We start from the raw sequence: 17392 nt of genomic DNA, 5'->3' as shown, positions 1-17392 counted from the left end.
ATTACTTCTATGTGTAGAAATCTTTATTTTTTAACAATTGAATCACTTGTTTATTTATCAATAAGTTTTTAGTTATTTTTTATCTTTTTTTCCAAATAGTTCAAGAAAGACCACTACAAATGAGCAATATTTTGCACTGTTTTACAATTTAATAAATCAGACACTGATGACATAGTGCTGTATTTTACTTTTTTTATCTCTTTTTTTGAACCAAAAATGCTTGCTCTGATTAGGGGGTACTTGAATTTAAAAAAATGTTCACAGGGGGTACATCACTAAAAAAAGGTAGAGAACCACTGTCCTATCCCATTCCGTCACTGTATTTATTCATGTATAAGACATACATTTAATAAGTTGAATGCAATATGAATAAATATCATAGTAACATAATTTGATCTCATTTACTGGACCGTATTTTTCGGACTATAAGTCGCAATTTTTTTCATAGTTTGGCCGGGGGTGTGACATATACTCCGGAGCGACTTATGTGTGAAATTATTAACACATTACCGTAAAATATCAAATAATATTATTTATCTTATTCGCGGAAGAGACAAAGAAAATGTCAGCAATCGTCACACACACGTCAAACAATAAGAAATCGGCGGGGGAGGGTCATGGCAGAAGTGCATTGTGGGTCATGGAATGCTAACTGCTATATGCTATATGCTACTGCCGTAGATAATAAAATGTATCATTTCATCGTTGGCGGTAACTTATACAAAGTGAGAAGGTGCTGAACAAAAATGGCACCGAAAAGGAAATAATGTACTACAGATTACAAAATATCAAATAATATTACTTATCTCAATGGCGGAAGAGACGAAGAAAATGTCAGCAATCGTCACACACACGTCAACCAATAGGAATCCAGCGGGGGAGGGTCACGGCAGAAGTGCATTGTGGGTCATGGAATGCTAACTGCTATGATCTATATGCTACTGCCGTAGCTATTTAAAATGGATAATTTCATTGTTGGCAGTAATTTATAAAAACTGAGATGGGCTGAACAATAATTGGACCGAAAAGGAAATCATGAACTGCAGATTACAAGCTGGATGTAGTGAAATATGCAGCAGAAAACGACAAGAGGAAGCGGCGCATACCTTTGGAGTTGGCAGAGTTGTTTAGAAGCGACATCAAGGAAGAAGAGTTCATGGGATTTATCGATTGGAAGTGACAGATTGTTTGGTAAACGTATAGCATGTTCTATATGTTATAGTTATTTGAATGACTCTTACCATAATATGTTACGTTTACATACCAGGCACCTTCTCAGTTCAATCAATCAATCAATGTTTACTTATATAGCCCTAAATCACTAGTGTCTCAAAGGGCTACACAAACCACTACGACATCCTCGGTAGGCCCACATAAGGGCAAGGAAAACTCACACCCAGTGGGACGTCGGTGACAATGATGACTATGAGAACCTTGGAGAGGAGGAAAGCAATGGATGTCGAGCGGGTCTAACATGATACTGTGAAAGTTCAATCCGTAATGGATCCAACACAGTCGCGAGAGTCCAGTCCAAAGCGGATCCAACACAGCAGCGAGAGTCCTGTTCACAGCGGAGCCAGCAGGAAACCATCCCAAGCGGAGGCGGATCAGCATCGCAGAGATGTCCCCAGCCGATACACAGGCAAGCAGTACATGGCCACCGGATCGGACCGGACCCCCTCCACAAGGGAGAGTGGGACATAGAAGAAAAAGAAAAGAAACGGCAGATCAACTGGTCTAAAAAGGGAGTCTATTTAAAGGCTAGAGTATACAAATGAGTTTTAAGGTGAGACTTAAATGCTTCTACTGAGGTAGCATCTCGAACTGTTACCGGGAGGGCATTCCAGAGTACTGGAGCCCGAACGGAAAACGCTCTATAGCCCGCAGACTTTTTTTGGGCTTTGGGAACCACTAATAAACCGAAGTCCTTTGAACGCAGATTTCTTGCCGGGACATATGGTACAATACAATCGGCAAGATAGGCTGGAGCTAGATTTATTTATACGTCATATAACGTACACTTATTCAGCCTGTTGTTCACTATTCTTAATTTTTTTTTTTAATTGCCTTTCAAATGTCTATTCTTGGTGTTGGATTTTATCAAATAAATTTCCCCCAAAAATGCGACGTACAGTATATGTGTTGTTTTCCTTCTTCATTATGCATTTTCTGCCGGTGCGACGTATGCTCTGGAGTGAGTACGGTACTTGACAAAAACAAATAAAAAATACCATAGGTGTTGTTGGTGATTATTAGCCAACAGCCGGTCCTTTGTCGCTAATGAAGTAAGCTAAAGTGGAGGCGAAATGACAGCATCTTTCTTAATTTGTTTTGGCGTAAACGCTCCTCAAACTAATCAATACTTCAACTGCGCTTGATTGGTTCCTCCTGAGAATACAATTGAAATTAAATATCCTCTGAAGCGTTGCCGTGCGGAATGTGCTGTAAGCCCAAAAACAATCAATTACGCACACTAGTGCAGAAAGACTGTTGCGGGATGACAGTATAGCATCACTGATACATTTTTTTAAACAAATATAATACAAATGCAACAATATGTGATTTTAAATATATTGAAATGCTGCCCGCCGCAACCCGATATTATATAAGCAGAATAAGATGGATGGATAAAATACTGAATAGACCGGTGCTTTTTTGAGGTAGGTTCAAACCTGTGGGGAAACTGCAGGGCTTTAACATTTGACAACCAAATAATAAAACAAGGTGACTCTGTAAAAAATCTGGGTATTATATTCGACCCAACTCTCTCTTTGAGTCACACATTAAAAGCGTTACTAAAACGGCCTTCTTTCATCTCCGTAATATCGCTAAAATTAGCTCCATTTTGTCCACTAAAGACGCTGAGATCATTATCCATGCGTTTGTTACGTCTCATCTCGATTACTGTAACGTATTATTTTCGGGTCTCCCCATGTCTAGCATTAAAAGATTACAGTTGGTACAAAATGCGGCTGCTAGACTTTTGACAAGAACAAGAAAGTTTGATCATATTACGCCTGTACTGTATATACCTATATATACATATATACATACATATATACCTATACTGTATATACCTTTATATACATATATACATACATATATACCTGTACTGTATATACCTTTATATACATATATACATACATATATACCTATACTGGCTCACCTGCACTGGCTTCCTGTGCACTTAAGATGTGACTTTAAGGTTTTACTACTTACGTATAAAATACTACACGGTCCTAGCTCCAGCCTATCTTGCCGATTGTATTGTAGCGTATGTCCCGGCAAGAAATCTGCGTTCAAAAGACTCCGCTTATTAGTGATTCCTAGAGCTCAAAAAAAGTCTGCGGCTATAGAGCGTTTTCCGTTCGGGCTCCAGTACTCTGGAATGCCCTCCCGGTAACAGTTCGAGATGCTACCTCAGTAGAAGCATTTAAGTCTCATCTTAAAACTCATTTGTATACTCTAGCCTTTAAATAGACCTCCTTTTAGACCAGTTGATCTGCCGCTTCTTTTCTTTCTCCTATGTCCCCCCCTCCCTTGTGGAGGGGGTCCGGTCCGATGACCATGGATGAAGTACTGACTGTCCAGAGTCGAGACCCAGGATGGACCGCTCGTCGGGACCCAGGATGGACCGCTCGGCCTGTATCGGTTGGGGACATCTCTACGCTGCTGATCCGCTTGAGATGGTTTCCTGTGGACGGGACTCTCATTGCTGTCTTGGAGCCACTATGGATTGAACTTTCACAGTATCATGTTAGACCCGCTCGACATCCATTGCTTTCGGTCCCCTAGAGGGGGGGGGGTTGCCCACATCTGAGGTCCTCTCCAAGGTTTCTCATAGTCAGCATTGTCACTGGCGTCCCACTGGATGTGAATTCTCCCTGCCCCCTGGGTGTAGTTTTCCTTGCCCTTTTGTGGGTTCTTCCGAGGATGTTGTAGTCGTAATGATTTGTGCAGTCCTTTGAGACATTTGTGATTTGGGGCTATATAAATAAACATTGATTGATTGATTGATTGATTGTGGAAAGTGAAAAGGGTCAAGTGGTGTACACTGTGAAAATCTCCAAGCAATTTTCTCCACTATATCAACCGTTACAAAGGCTAAAATTGGCGTTTAAGGGTGGAATCTTCTTTTCGGTTGATGCTTTTATGCCGAAGCAACTTTTTGTCAGGAAGGGGGAAAAAGAGAAAGCGCAAACGCTCCATCTTGACAGCCACTTGGATTAATTATGCGAAGAAGTGTGAAAAGACCTACTTCAACTCCTTCAAACTTTCTTTCCAGGCAGGCTTGATCCGCACCGACCATGGCGAGTTCTTCATCGAGCCCCTGGAGAAGGGCCAGCAGGATGTGGAGGTGAAGGGCCGCGTGCACGTGGTGTACCGCAGGTCGGCCGTCAAGCGGGAAGCTGGCCAACGCGGGGAGACTCTCCGCAATGAAGGTAAAATTGCAGATGCATTGGAGATGGAAAAAAAAAAAGCCTGGTAGAGCGTCATTGACCACTCGGCCATAAAATTGTCTTTCAGGTACAACATATATACAAAAAAAGAGGATCAAAAGGTCTCATTTTGTGTTCGTTTTCACACAACATGTTCGCTTGACCGCTCTGTGTTAAAGCTTCACAACAAACAAAGAAAAACCGCTGTGTCTCGGTGCTAAAGACAGCTGCGATACACGGTTTTCCACCAACAGCATTCTTCTTTATAGTCTCCATTATTAATTGAACAAATTGCACAATATTCAGCAACACAGATGTCCAAATTACTGTGTAATTATGCGATGAAAAGAGACTACTTTTAGCCGTAAGTGGTGCTGAGCTAGTATGTCCCCTCCAACCAATAACGTCACAAACACGTGTCATCATTCCGCGACGTTTTCCACAAGAAACTCCGCGGGAAATTTAAAATTGTAATTTAGTAAACTAAAAAGGCCGTATTGGCATGTGTTGCAATGTTAATATTTCATCATTGATATATAAACTATCAGACTGCGTGGTCGCTAGTAGTGGCTTTCAGTAGGCCTTTAAAGTAGCCATATAGATAGATAGATAGATAGTACTTTATTTATTCTGTCAGGAGAGTTCCTTCAGGAAAATTACAATTTTCAGCACAATCAGCACAATATGTAGTAATGTGGCCAGAAATGGTGCTGCAATCACGGTCAAAATTCTGTAGTCCCCTCCCACTCTCCGTGACTGAGGTTCCAAATCCTACTCCAAGGAACTTCAAATGACAATGGACGAGTGCAAGATGGTTTACTAAGTAATCATGCCTCGTTTTACTGATGTCCATCCATCCATTTCCTACCGCTTGTCCCTTTCGGGGGCGCGGTCGGTGCTGGAGCTTATCTCATTTGCATTTGGGTGTACAGGTATAGCTCGGTTGGTTGAGCGGCCGTGCCAGCAACTTGAGGGTTGCAGGTTCGATCCCCGCTTACACCATCCTACTCACTGCCGTTATGTCCTTGGGCAAGACACTTTACCCACCTGCTCCCAGTGCCACCCACACTGGTTTAAATGTAACTTAGATATTGGGTTTCACTATGTAAAGTGCTTTGAGTCACTAGAGAAAAAGCGCTATATAAATAAAATTCACTTCACTTCACTTCACAACAGTATATTGATAGTATCAGAAATTAACGGTATTGGTTTCAAAATTATCGGTATCGGTTTCAAAAAGTAAAATTCATGACTTTTTAAGACACCGCTGTGTACACGGACGTAGGGAGAAGTTCAGAACGCCAATAAACCTTAAAGGCACTGCCTTTGCGTGCCGGCCCAATCACATAATATCTAGGGCTTTACACACACACAAGTGAATGCAAGGCATACTTGATCAACAGCTATTCAAGTCACACTGAGGGTGGCCGTAGAAACAACTTTAACACTGTTACAAATATGCGCCACACTGTGAACCCACACCAAACAAGAATGACAAACACATTTCGGGAGAACATCCGCACGGTAACAAAACATAAACACAACAGAACAAATACCCAGAACCCCTGGCAGCACTAACTCTTCTGGGACGCTACAATGCACACCTCCGCTACCCCGATACCCCCCTACCTCAACCCCACCCACCTCAACCTCTTCATGCTTTCTCAGGGAGAGCATGTCCAAAATTCCAAGCTGCTGTTTTGAGGCATGTTAAAAAAAATAATGCACTTTGTGACTTCAATAATAAATATGGCAGTGCCATGTTGGCATTTTTTTTCCATATCTTGAGTTGATTTATTTTGGAAAACCTTGTTACATTGTTTAATGCATCCAGCGGGGCATCACAAAAAAATTTGGCATAATAATGTGTTAATTCCACGACTGTATATATCAGTTGATGTCGGTATCGGTAATTAAGAGTTGGACAATATCGGAATATGAGATATCGGCAAAAAAGCCATAATAGGACATCTCTAATTGATAGTGTTCGATTCAGAATCGATTGTCTAATCAAAATGAATACTTTTTTAATACCAGTGGGTGCCAGTTCTATGAACAATTACATTCCTCGATACATTAGTTCAGACATGGGCCCGCCGGACATTCCCAAATATTTTTTTTAGATCTTTATCATGGAAACCGTAGCTTCCATTATGATGTGCAGTGATGTTTTCAAATGACCGTAAGTCTTGAACTATACAAAGTATTTCAAAGGTTGGAAATTTTGCTTTTGCACGATATTGTCATGATCCGTAGTCTGGATCATGTTTAGTTTAGTTATTTTCTGTTAGTTTGGACTCCCTTTGTTGTTTGTGTACCTTTTTGTGAGTCAGTTTTGGTCACCATGGCAACATATTAATTTCACCTGCTGAGGGCTCCAGACGCACACCTGTTTTTTTAATTACTTCCTTATTTAAGCCTGCCTTGTCCCGTCAGTCGGTCTTGGTCCCTTGTTTGCGGTATGCAACTGTTTCGTTGGTAATTCTAGATTTCTTGTTACCAGATCCTGTGCTAGTGTTAGCATTAGCTTCTGTGCTTTCGCCACGCGTTTCTTTTCGTCTGTTTTTGTACCAGTGTTTTGTTATTAAATCATTCTTACCTTTTAGTTGTTGTCCGGAGTGTCTATGTTTGCGTTGGAGGAACGATCCCGCATTAAAATGCGACCCCCACGTGACAGAAGGGACCAAGACCGACTCCTTCTGTCACGTGGGGGTCGCATTTTAATGCGGGATCGTTCCTCCAACGCAAACATAGACACTCCGGACAACAACTAAAAGGTAAGAATGATTTAATAACAAAACACTGGTACAAAAACAGACGAAAAGAAACGCGTGGCGAAAGCACAGAAGCTAATGCTAACACTAGCACAGGATCTGGTAACAAGAAATCTAGAATTACCAACGAAACAGTTGCATACCGCAAACAAGGGACCAAGACCGACTGACGGGACAAGGCAGGCTTAAATAAGGAAGTAATTAAAAAAACAGGTGTGCGTCTGGAGCCCTCAGCAGGTGAAATTAATATGTTGCCATGGTGACCAAAACTGACTCACAAAAAGGTACACAAACAACAAAGGGAGTCCAAACTAACAGAAAATAACTAAACTAAACATGATCCAGACTACGGATCATGACAGATATACTAGTTACTGTGGTCATCTAAGTTACAGCAACTCAGACCAAGCAGTGTGGGTGGGGAGCATTTCCAGAGCGGCCAGCCTGACACACGCGGAAGGAGATTTTTACAACAAAGTTCTAAAGCTTAGTGATGTATCAGATTGTTAGTATTTTTTACATTTTTACTATTCGCGTTCATATTTCGCTGTGTTTGTTGCATTTTTGTTGCGTTCTGCTTGATTATAAAATATGTCGATCGAGAGGGGGTGTGGTGTTTATTATGTTGTCAATATTCAGTGTTTTATCGTTCATAGTTAATATTGTAAATTCCACATTCTTTATCCTCATGTACATTCTGGATGTTTCATTCAGTAAAAAAAAAGGTACAATTTCATTCTATTTTTTAAGGCGGTCTGTCATAACGTTTTTAGCATCAATCAGACATTATTGTGAGGTTTTGTATTAGTGTTCCTAAAAATAAATATACCAGCCCCCAGACACATTTTTTCCTCTAAATTTTTAATCTCCCCGAGTCAAAATAATTGCCCAGGCCTGCTTTGGAAAAATAGCTCAATACATTTTTCCATCCATCCATCCATCCATTTTCTACCGCTTATTCCCTTTCGGGGTCGCGGGGGGCGCTGGCGCCTATCTCAGCTACAATCGGGCGGAAGGCGGGGTACACTCTGGACAAGTCGCCACCTCATCGCAGGGCCAACACAGATAGACAACATTCACACACTAGGGCCAATTTAGTGTTGCCAATCAACCTATCCCCAGGTGCATGTCTTTGGAAGTGGGAGGGGCCTATCCCCAGGTGCATGTCTTTGGAGGTGGGAGGGGCCTATCCCCAGGTGCATGTCTTTGGAGGTGGGAGGGGCCTATTCCCAGGTGCATGTCTTTGGAAGTGGGAGGAAGCCGGAGTACCCGGAGGGAACCCACGCATTCACGGGGAGAACATGCAAACTCCACACAGAAAGATCCCGAGCCTGGATTTGAACCCAGGACTGCAGGACTTTCGTATTGTGAGGCAGATGCACTAACCCCTCTGCCACCGTGAAGCCCTCAATACATTTTTATATTACATAAAATAAAACTGTTTTTTTTTAATAAAAATCTACCCAAACATTTAATAAAATGGCTAGGCAGGACACATTTAAAAAAAAAAAAACTAAAACTTGTTTTTTGTAATCGATTAAAAATCTTTATAAATAAGAATCGCGATTCATTCGAAAATAGATTTTTTTGTTAGACCCCGAGTAGCCACCTCTGTCAGAACACAACACATGTTGCAAGAGTGCGATGAACTTGACCAGGGATGTGCATCTTACAGCAACTCACAATTTTGTTCTAATTTTGGGGAGGCTTTTCATTTCAGAATCAATAATTGATTCAAATCGATTCTTGCAATGCAGTATTTAGTATAAAAACAGCTTACAGGTTACTCAGCTACGTCATTTTAATAGGTACAGTGGGAAGGGGATTTATATGGCATTATTTGTTGCAGATTACCTGACACATGAAACGTGGCAAATTGGGACATGCGCTATCCACTTTAGCCGCCAGATAGCAGTTGGGTGTTGAATGTTAAAAATGTGTCTTTTGGCAATTCCAACTTTGACCACAGCGCCAGTTGCCATATGAATCCCTTCCCTAATATATTTGTGTAATCATTCATTTAAATGAAACTAAGTATTATTATGGTTTTGTTAAGACTATTTCAGTGGTATAAATATCATTAAGTATTAAGAAAGTTATGCATTTTTTAAACCTGGTGAAAATGCACTAATTTATGGTCAGCCTCTTCACTACAAAGTCAATTGTGAAGTGTGAAGTGTGAATTATATTTATATAGCGCTTTTTCTCTAGTGACTCAAAGCGCTTTACATAGTGAAACCCAATATCTAAGTTACATTCAAACCAGTGTGGGTGGCACTGGGAGCAAGTGGGTAAAGTGTCTTGCCCAAGGACACAATGGCAATGACTAGGATGGCGGAAGCGGGAATCGAACCTGCAACCCTCAAGTTGCTGGCACGGCCGCTCTACCAACCGAGCTAAACCGCCCCACAAAAAATAAATATAAACACTGACTATCCTAAAAAATAATGGTAATACATGTCAACAACATGCAAATAAAATTATGCTAATGTCAACACTATGCTAATAAAACATGCTAATACATTTAAACACTGACTATGCTAATAAAACATGCTAATATATGCAAACACAGACTATGCTAATATGGCTAATACATGTAAACACTGACTATGCTGATAAAACTTGCTAATAAATGCAAACACAGACTATGCTAATATGGCTAATACATGTAAACACTGACTATGCTAATAAAACTTGCTAATAAATGCAAACACGGACTATGCTAATAATACATGCTAATACATGTCAACACTGACTATGCTAATATGGCTATTACATGTAAACACTGACTCTGCTAATAAAACTTGCTAATAAATGTAAACACTGACTATGCTAATAATACATGCTAATATGTGTAAACACTGACTACGCTAATAAAACATGTGAGTATAGACCACCTTCTACCTGAATAAAACATTTGAGTAAACATAACACTAAGTATAATAATTGACATAAATATTGATTGTGCTAATAAACGCAACAGTTACAACAATTGGGCTCAATAATTCAGGTGTGACCTTTTTGTTAAAGTGAAAGTACCAATGATTGTCACACACACACAAGGTGTGGCGAAATTAGTATCTGCATTTGACCCATCACCCATGATCAACCCCTGGGAGGTGAGGGGAGCAGTGAGCAGCATCGGTGGCCGCGCCCAGGAATCATCTTTGATGATTTAACCCCCAATTCCAACCCTTGATGCCGAGTGACAAGCAGGGAGGTAATGGGTCCCATTTTTATAGTCTTTGGTATGACTCTGCCGGGGTTCGAACTCATGATCTACCGATCTCAGGGCGGACACTCTAACCACTAGGCCACATTTACCCCATTTTTAAAAGGTTGGCATCCTTGGTGAGCTTGTTAAACAAAGAAACAGAAAAATAGGTTTTACAGTTAAGGCGTATTTTTCATTGATTGATTCATGAAATTAGCGTAGGATGTGACAGTAAACATTCCAGAAAATCATCAAAAAGTGTTAAGCGCCATAATTGTTCGCCAAAAAAGATCAATTTCTATGATCACTAGTGGTAATGGTGTAGCTATGTATGTTTGTAGTGTGCATATGTATGTATATATGTATCATTTATGTATATACAAGTTCATTAAGTTTGTACATGGAGTGAACAGGTAGTTCTAGCTCAGAGTAATTTATGATTTAAAGAAGAGTGGTGGGATTAAATTTGTGTAAACTTTTCACTCCTTTTCAAATATGTAAGAAAAAAAGAAAAGAAAAAGTCCAATGCTCATTTGTTTTCGTTTTTTTATTCTCCATTGTTATAATTATGTTATAATAGCTGTTAAGGCTATAGCACTGTATTGGAGCAGGCTTGCTCTTGTTTTTTCGCATATTAGAAATAAAAATATATAAATCAATCAAACAAAATAAATACATATAACAAAGGAGAAAAGAGGTGTATATAATGTTTTTGGAACTCACCTAAAAGTTCCAACACTCCTGTCTCCGACTGCTCGCCCTCAGACACGCTCTTCAAGCAGACATCAAAGCAAATTATCCCGTAAAACTGCGAAAGCCAAAATTCTTAATCTTCTACCCGCAATAATTTGGTTCTGAAAATGTTGACTTTGATTGAACAAAGCTCTTGAAATTGCCACAAATGCACCAGTACTGAGACCGACTAGCTGAATTTCCCCAGAGGTTCAATAAAGTACTTTCTATTCTATTCTATTCTAGTGCTGAAACCATTTTTACACCCGTAAACACTGCAGTGCGTGCAACGTCCTGACATCATTTCTGCATGCGGGTCAGACTGCATTCACATTAGAAATACCATTTTCTGTAAGGTGAACGGCCACTAAAAAGATCGGATTAGACAAAAAAAATCCAAATTGGACATCCGACCCTGTAGTGTGAACATAGCCTTGGACAAGGTGTTTTGTTCGGCATTCCTAAAAGAAAGACTTTAAAGATTTTTTAACTGTCCCTACTTCTATACATGCAAGATGTCAGGCTTGCCCCTGACAGTTTGTCTAGGTTTTAGTTTTTCCTTCTGCATTTGTCTTTGTTTCCTCTGTGTGTGTGTGTAGTGTTTCCCGTCAGCGCTCTTATTTTGTCTGTTTCCTGTGTTTCTCCCTGGCCGCTGTTTCCCCTCAGGTGCGGCTGATTGGTACCTGGCCACACCTGGTGTCAATCAGCCCGCTCCTTTTTGTACCTGCTTTGTTCCTCCAGTCAGTGCTGGATTATTGTCACGTATTGCATGTCGCTCTTGTCGTTGCTACCTGTCGTGTCGTATCATGTCTTGTCAATGCAGCGTTGCGGTAAGCTATATTTGATTGCGGTTTTTAGCTTACTGCCTTTTGTTCCCTGCTTCCAAGTTTGTTTTCATATTACATGTTTCCTGCTCGATACCTGCTAAATTCCACGCTAGGCCTTTTTGTTTTTGCTAGCTTCCATGCTAAGCTCTGTTTATTTTCTAGTTCCCATGCTAGCTCTCTTTGTTTGTTATCCGCCTCGTGCACGCTTTTTGTTGTACCCCTTTGGTTTGTTCTTGTTTTAGTATTTTTATTAAATCATGTTTTCTCACTCCATGCCTCCATCTCTGCATCTTGGGGTCCGTCACCAACAAACTTTGACACAAGACGGGGCGGTTTAGCTGAGTTGGTAGAGCGGCCGTGCCAGCAACTTGAGGGTTGCAGGTTCAATTCCCGCTTCTGCCAACCTAGTCACTGCCGTTGTGTCCTTGGGCAAGACACTTTACCCACCTGCTTCCAGTGCCACTCACACTGGTTTTTATTGTAACTTAGATATTGGGTTTCACTATGTAAAGTGCTTTGAGTCACTAGAGAAAAAGCGCTATATAAATAAAATTCACTTCACTTCACATACAGCCCCCCTTTATGCATGTCCTCTAACGTCCACTGCAGAGGACGCCACCTCACAGGTGAAAAGACTTTCTGTGTTACACTCAGCGTTCCGGCGCTTTCATTGCAGTGGTGGACTTCGGCCTCTCGGAACTCCCGGCGGCCCTGGACCTGGTCCAGCACAGACTGTCGGAGGCCGAGCGCAAGAGGAGGCAAACCAAGGCGGACGACTACAACATCGAGGTGCTGCTCGCCGTGGACGACTCGGTGGTGCGCTTCCACGGCAAAGAGCACGTGCAGAACTACGTCCTCACCCTCATGAACATCGTAAGTCGGCCGGCGGGGTCAGCGGGTTCCTCGGACGTCAAATATCACTGCTCTGACATCACGCTTTGTCAACAGCTTTTTTTATGGATTACGGCGGAGGTTAGCTGGTTCTTTATGGACCTCAGCAGCTCCTACCACCATAATCTCCTTACCAGGAACCCAAATCCTTCAAGTCAGATTTTCACAGAGCGCCGGTTTCACTCGGTAACAGTTACCAGTCGGGGAGCCCACACGGTGGTCTGATAAGCTGCGCCAATCAAAGAGTCGACTGTGGGTCGGCGGGTTACGCCACCTGGGAAAAGCGCCGCTACTTATGAGGAACGATGGGTTAATTGACTTAGCATGTTGCGTTCACGCGCTTTATTTGGAGAATGTGCTGCTATCTTTTAAGCAAATCTTTTTACATTTTCTGGAAGAAACGAGGGGTTTGCATGTAAGCCAGCAGAGCCGTGGCCGTGTTCAAATCCCTTCGAATCCCTCCTGTAGCACCACCTGGAGAACCCCACCCCTTCAACCCCTCAGAGGGATTGATTACTGGACATCCTGTCTGCGAGGTGCCCGGCACACAATGGCAGCGTTGTTCCAGCACGGGCCACGCCGATGCGATGTTGTATACAGGCCAGGGACGCCCCTCGTCGCCTCCAGTCCACAGCTGCTGCTCTCGTTTGGCGGCCGAATTCCAACCTCTTTAAGTGCGTGTGTTGTCCATGTGTGTTCCTTCTGGCTTTGCAATTATCCCCGCACACATGGCCTCTGAAGACATACCAGAAAGTTTCGAATCTTCAAATATGCAAGCTCAGCGTTTGGGTATCAAATTATTATAGCAGCTCCTGAAAGACTTTGTTTACCTGAAATGTTGCTCTCTTAACTTGGGGGAAATGATGTGATCCGCAAAAGACGATGGACATTATCGCCACCTAGGGCTATGGCTATGGCGTTGCCTGCTTTTACAAAACATAAAATCAGTGAAGTTGGCATGTTGTCCATCCATCCATCCATTTTCTACCGCTTATTCCCTTGTGGGGTCGCGGGGGGCGCTGGCGCCTATCTCAGCTACAATCGGGCGGAAGGCGGGGTACACCCTGGACAAGTCGCCCCCTCATCACAGGGCCAACACAGATAGACAGACAACATTCACACTCACATTCACACACTAGGGCCAATTTTAGTGTTGCCAATCAACCTATCCCCAGGTGCATGTCTTTGGAAGTGGGAGGAAGCCGGAGTACCCGGAGGGAACCCACGCATTCACGGGGAGAACATGCAAACTCCACACAGAAAGATCCCGAGCCTGGATTTGAACCCAGGACTGCAGGACCTTCGTATTGTGAGGCAGACGCACTAACCCCTCTGCCACCGTGAATCCGTTGGCATGTTGTGTAATTCGTAAATAAAAACAGAATACAATGATTTGCAAATCCTTTTAAACTTATATTCAATTGAATAGACTTTTTTGATTGATTGATTGATACTTTTATTAGTAGATTGGACAGTACAGTACATATTCCGTACAATTGACCACTAAATGGTAACACCCCAATAAGTTTTTCAACTTGTTTAAGTCGGGGTCCACGTTAATCAATTCATGGTACAAATATATACTATCAACATAATACAGTCATCACACAAGTTAATCATCATAGTATGTACATTGAATTATTTACATTATTTACAATGAGGAGCTTTGGTTGATATCAGTACTTCAGTTATCAACAATTGCATCAACAGAGAAATGTGGACATTGAAACAGTGTAGGTCTTATTTAGTAGGATATGTACAGCCAGCAGAGAACATAGTGAGTTCACATAGCATAAGAACAAGTATATACATTAGAAGTACATTTGAGTTGTTTATAATCCGGGGAGATGGGATGTGAATGGAGGAGGGTATTAGTAAAGTGTTGAAGTTGCCTGGAAGTGTTGTTTTAGAGCGCTTTTGAAGGAATATAGAGATGCACTTACTTTTATACCTGTTGGGAGTGCATTCCACATTGATGTGGAATAGAAAGAGACTACAAGGACAAATAATTAATGTACGAACTGAGAAACTTAATTTTTTTTTGCAAATAATCATTAACTTGAAATTTAATGGCAACAACACATTGCAAAAAAAGTAGGCACAGGGGCATTTTTACCACTGTGTTACATGGCCTTTCCTTTGAACAACACTCAGTAGACATTTCGGAACTGAGATCATCAATTTTTTTAAGCTTTTCAGGTGGAATTAATTCCCATTCTTGCTTGATGTACAGTTTAAGTTGTTCAACAGTCTCTGTGTGGTATTTTAAGCTTCATATTGTGCCACACATTCAATGGGAGACAGGTCCCGACTACAGGCAGGCTAGTCTAGTACCCGCACTCTTTTACTATAAAGCTACGCTGTTGTAACACGTGGCTTGGCATTGTCTTGCTGAAACAAGCAGGACCGTCCATGAGAACGTTGCTTGGATGGCAACATACAGTGGGGCAAAAAAGTATTTAGTCAGCCAGCGATTGTGCAAGTTCTCCCACTTCAAATGATGACAGAGGTCTGTAATTTTCATCATAGGTACACTTCAACTGTGAGAGACAGAATGTGAAAAAAAAATCCAGGAATTCACATTGTAGGAATTTTAAAGAATTGATTTGTAAATGATGGTGGAAAATAAGTATTTGGTCAACCATTCAAAACTCTCACTGATGGAAGGAGGTTTTGGCTCAAAATCTCACGATACATGGCCCCATTCATTCTTTCCTTAACACGGATCAATCGTCCTGTCCCTTTAGCAGAAAAACAGCCCCAAAGCATGATGTTTCCACCCCCATGCTTCACAGTAGGTATGGTGTTCTTGGGATGCAACTCAGTATTCTTCTTCTTCCAAACACGACGAGTTGAGTTTGTACCAAAATGGATACATGGATGATACAGCAGAGGATTGGGAGAATGTCATGTGGTCAGATGAAACCAAAATAGAACTTTTTGGTATATACTCAAGTCGTCGTGTTTGGAGGAAGAGGGTGTACCTCGCCCCATCCTTTCCTGTGAAAGACTCAGCATTTTTTGGGAAGCTGTTTTTATACCCAATCATGGCACCCACCTGTTCCCAATTAGCCTGGCATCAAATTCTAAAGTTAATGATTATTTGCAACAACAAAAAAATGTTTATCAGTTTGAACACCAAATATGTTGTCTTTGTAGCATATTCAACTGAATATGGGTTGGAAATTATTTGCAAATCATTGTATTCCGTTTGTATTTACAACTAACACCGTTTCCCAACTCATATGGAAACAGAGTTTGTATATAAATATATGTATATGTGTGTGCGTGTGTGTATGTATGTATGTATGTATATATATATATATATATATATATATATATATATATATATATATATATGTAGGTGTGGGAAAAAATCACAAGACTACTTCATCTCTACAGAAGTGTTTCATGAGGGGTTCCCTCAATCATCAGGAGATTTTAATGGAAGCATTCACATACAATGGTTTATATAGAGCACAGAGTGGGTGGGTACAAGCAGGCGTAGGGTGTGGTGATTGGCTCATGTGTTACCTAGGAGGTGTTTCCGTCTATGGCGGCATGTTGAAATGATTTCACTGCGCTTGTTGAGGGATGATAGATCTGGATGATATATAATAAACAGTTTCTCTTTTAAGCATCTTTTATTACCACTGTTGTAAGGTGTGCTCGATGCAAGAATTTGCCATGTTATTGAATATTCAACATTATTGTCTTTGAGGTTCCAAATGTGTTTGCTGAGTTCTGTAGAATTCTGCAAAGTCTGGTTTCTAAAGGAGGCGTTGTGATTATTCCATCTTGTTTTGAACGCTCCTTCGTACGTGTCGGATGTGTTAATGTCCTTGCGTGTTACCTTTGCTTGGTAAACGACTGATGTCTGTAAGCACCTTCCGTTGAGAGGGCAATCAGGTTTCTTGCGACAGTTACATTCGTTATTGGTTTCAGAGTCGTTTAGTCTGGGGGTAGGCAGTCCTTTTGCAATTGCTTTGTTGTGGTTTGAAATGATTTGTTGCATGTTATTCATACAGCTGTAGCTCAATTTAATGTTGTTCTTGTTGAATATTTTTCTTAGGGTGTTGCCTTTGGAGAAGTGTTTGTCGATCAGAGTGAGGAACTTGCGGTAGATGATTTTTTCCCACACCTACATATTGCGCTCTACCACGGTATCGAGCACTATTCTCCGGATAATCCAATCAAGACATATATATATATATATATATATATATACCTCAGCAAGTCTGTTGCCCTTACCTTGTCTGGAACCCTCATAGCATTTATTGACCCGAATGGACTCCTGGTAAATGAAATATTTGCTGAAGCAGTTAGACTGAAGTTCAGCGCCCCTGAGGATATTTCGATTTAATGCCCAGGAAGCCTTCATCACCATCGGGGGGGATGTTTTTGTGCAGCGAGGTCATAACCCTGCAGAATGTGTTGCCTATTCGTTGATCCTGTTTGGACACCTTGTTCCTTTGTGAAAATGACAAACAGACTGGATTTTGTGGTAGATGAAGT

At 41.3% G+C, this 17392-nt stretch overlaps 1 protein-coding gene across 3 annotated transcripts in view; it reads left to right on the top strand.

Annotated features, from left to right (window-relative positions):
• Positions 1-17392, top strand: part of LOC133558409 (A disintegrin and metalloproteinase with thrombospondin motifs 14) — a 136654-nt gene that overhangs the window by 20523 nt on the left and 98739 nt on the right. For all 3 annotated transcript variants that reach the window (XM_061909778.1, XM_061909777.1, XM_061909779.1), the window contains exons 3-4: positions 4286-4442; positions 12663-12859. In XM_061909778.1, the coding sequence (XP_061765762.1) occupies positions 4286-4442; positions 12663-12859 (354 nt within the window). The remainder of the gene's footprint in view (positions 1-4285; positions 4443-12662; positions 12860-17392) is intronic.

Source organism: Nerophis ophidion, linkage group LG08, assembly GCF_033978795.1.
Source record: "Nerophis ophidion isolate RoL-2023_Sa linkage group LG08, RoL_Noph_v1.0, whole genome shotgun sequence".
Classification (NCBI taxonomy): Eukaryota; Metazoa; Chordata; class Actinopteri; order Syngnathiformes; family Syngnathidae; genus Nerophis; species Nerophis ophidion.
This window is presented reverse-complemented; position numbering and strand designations above follow the sequence as displayed.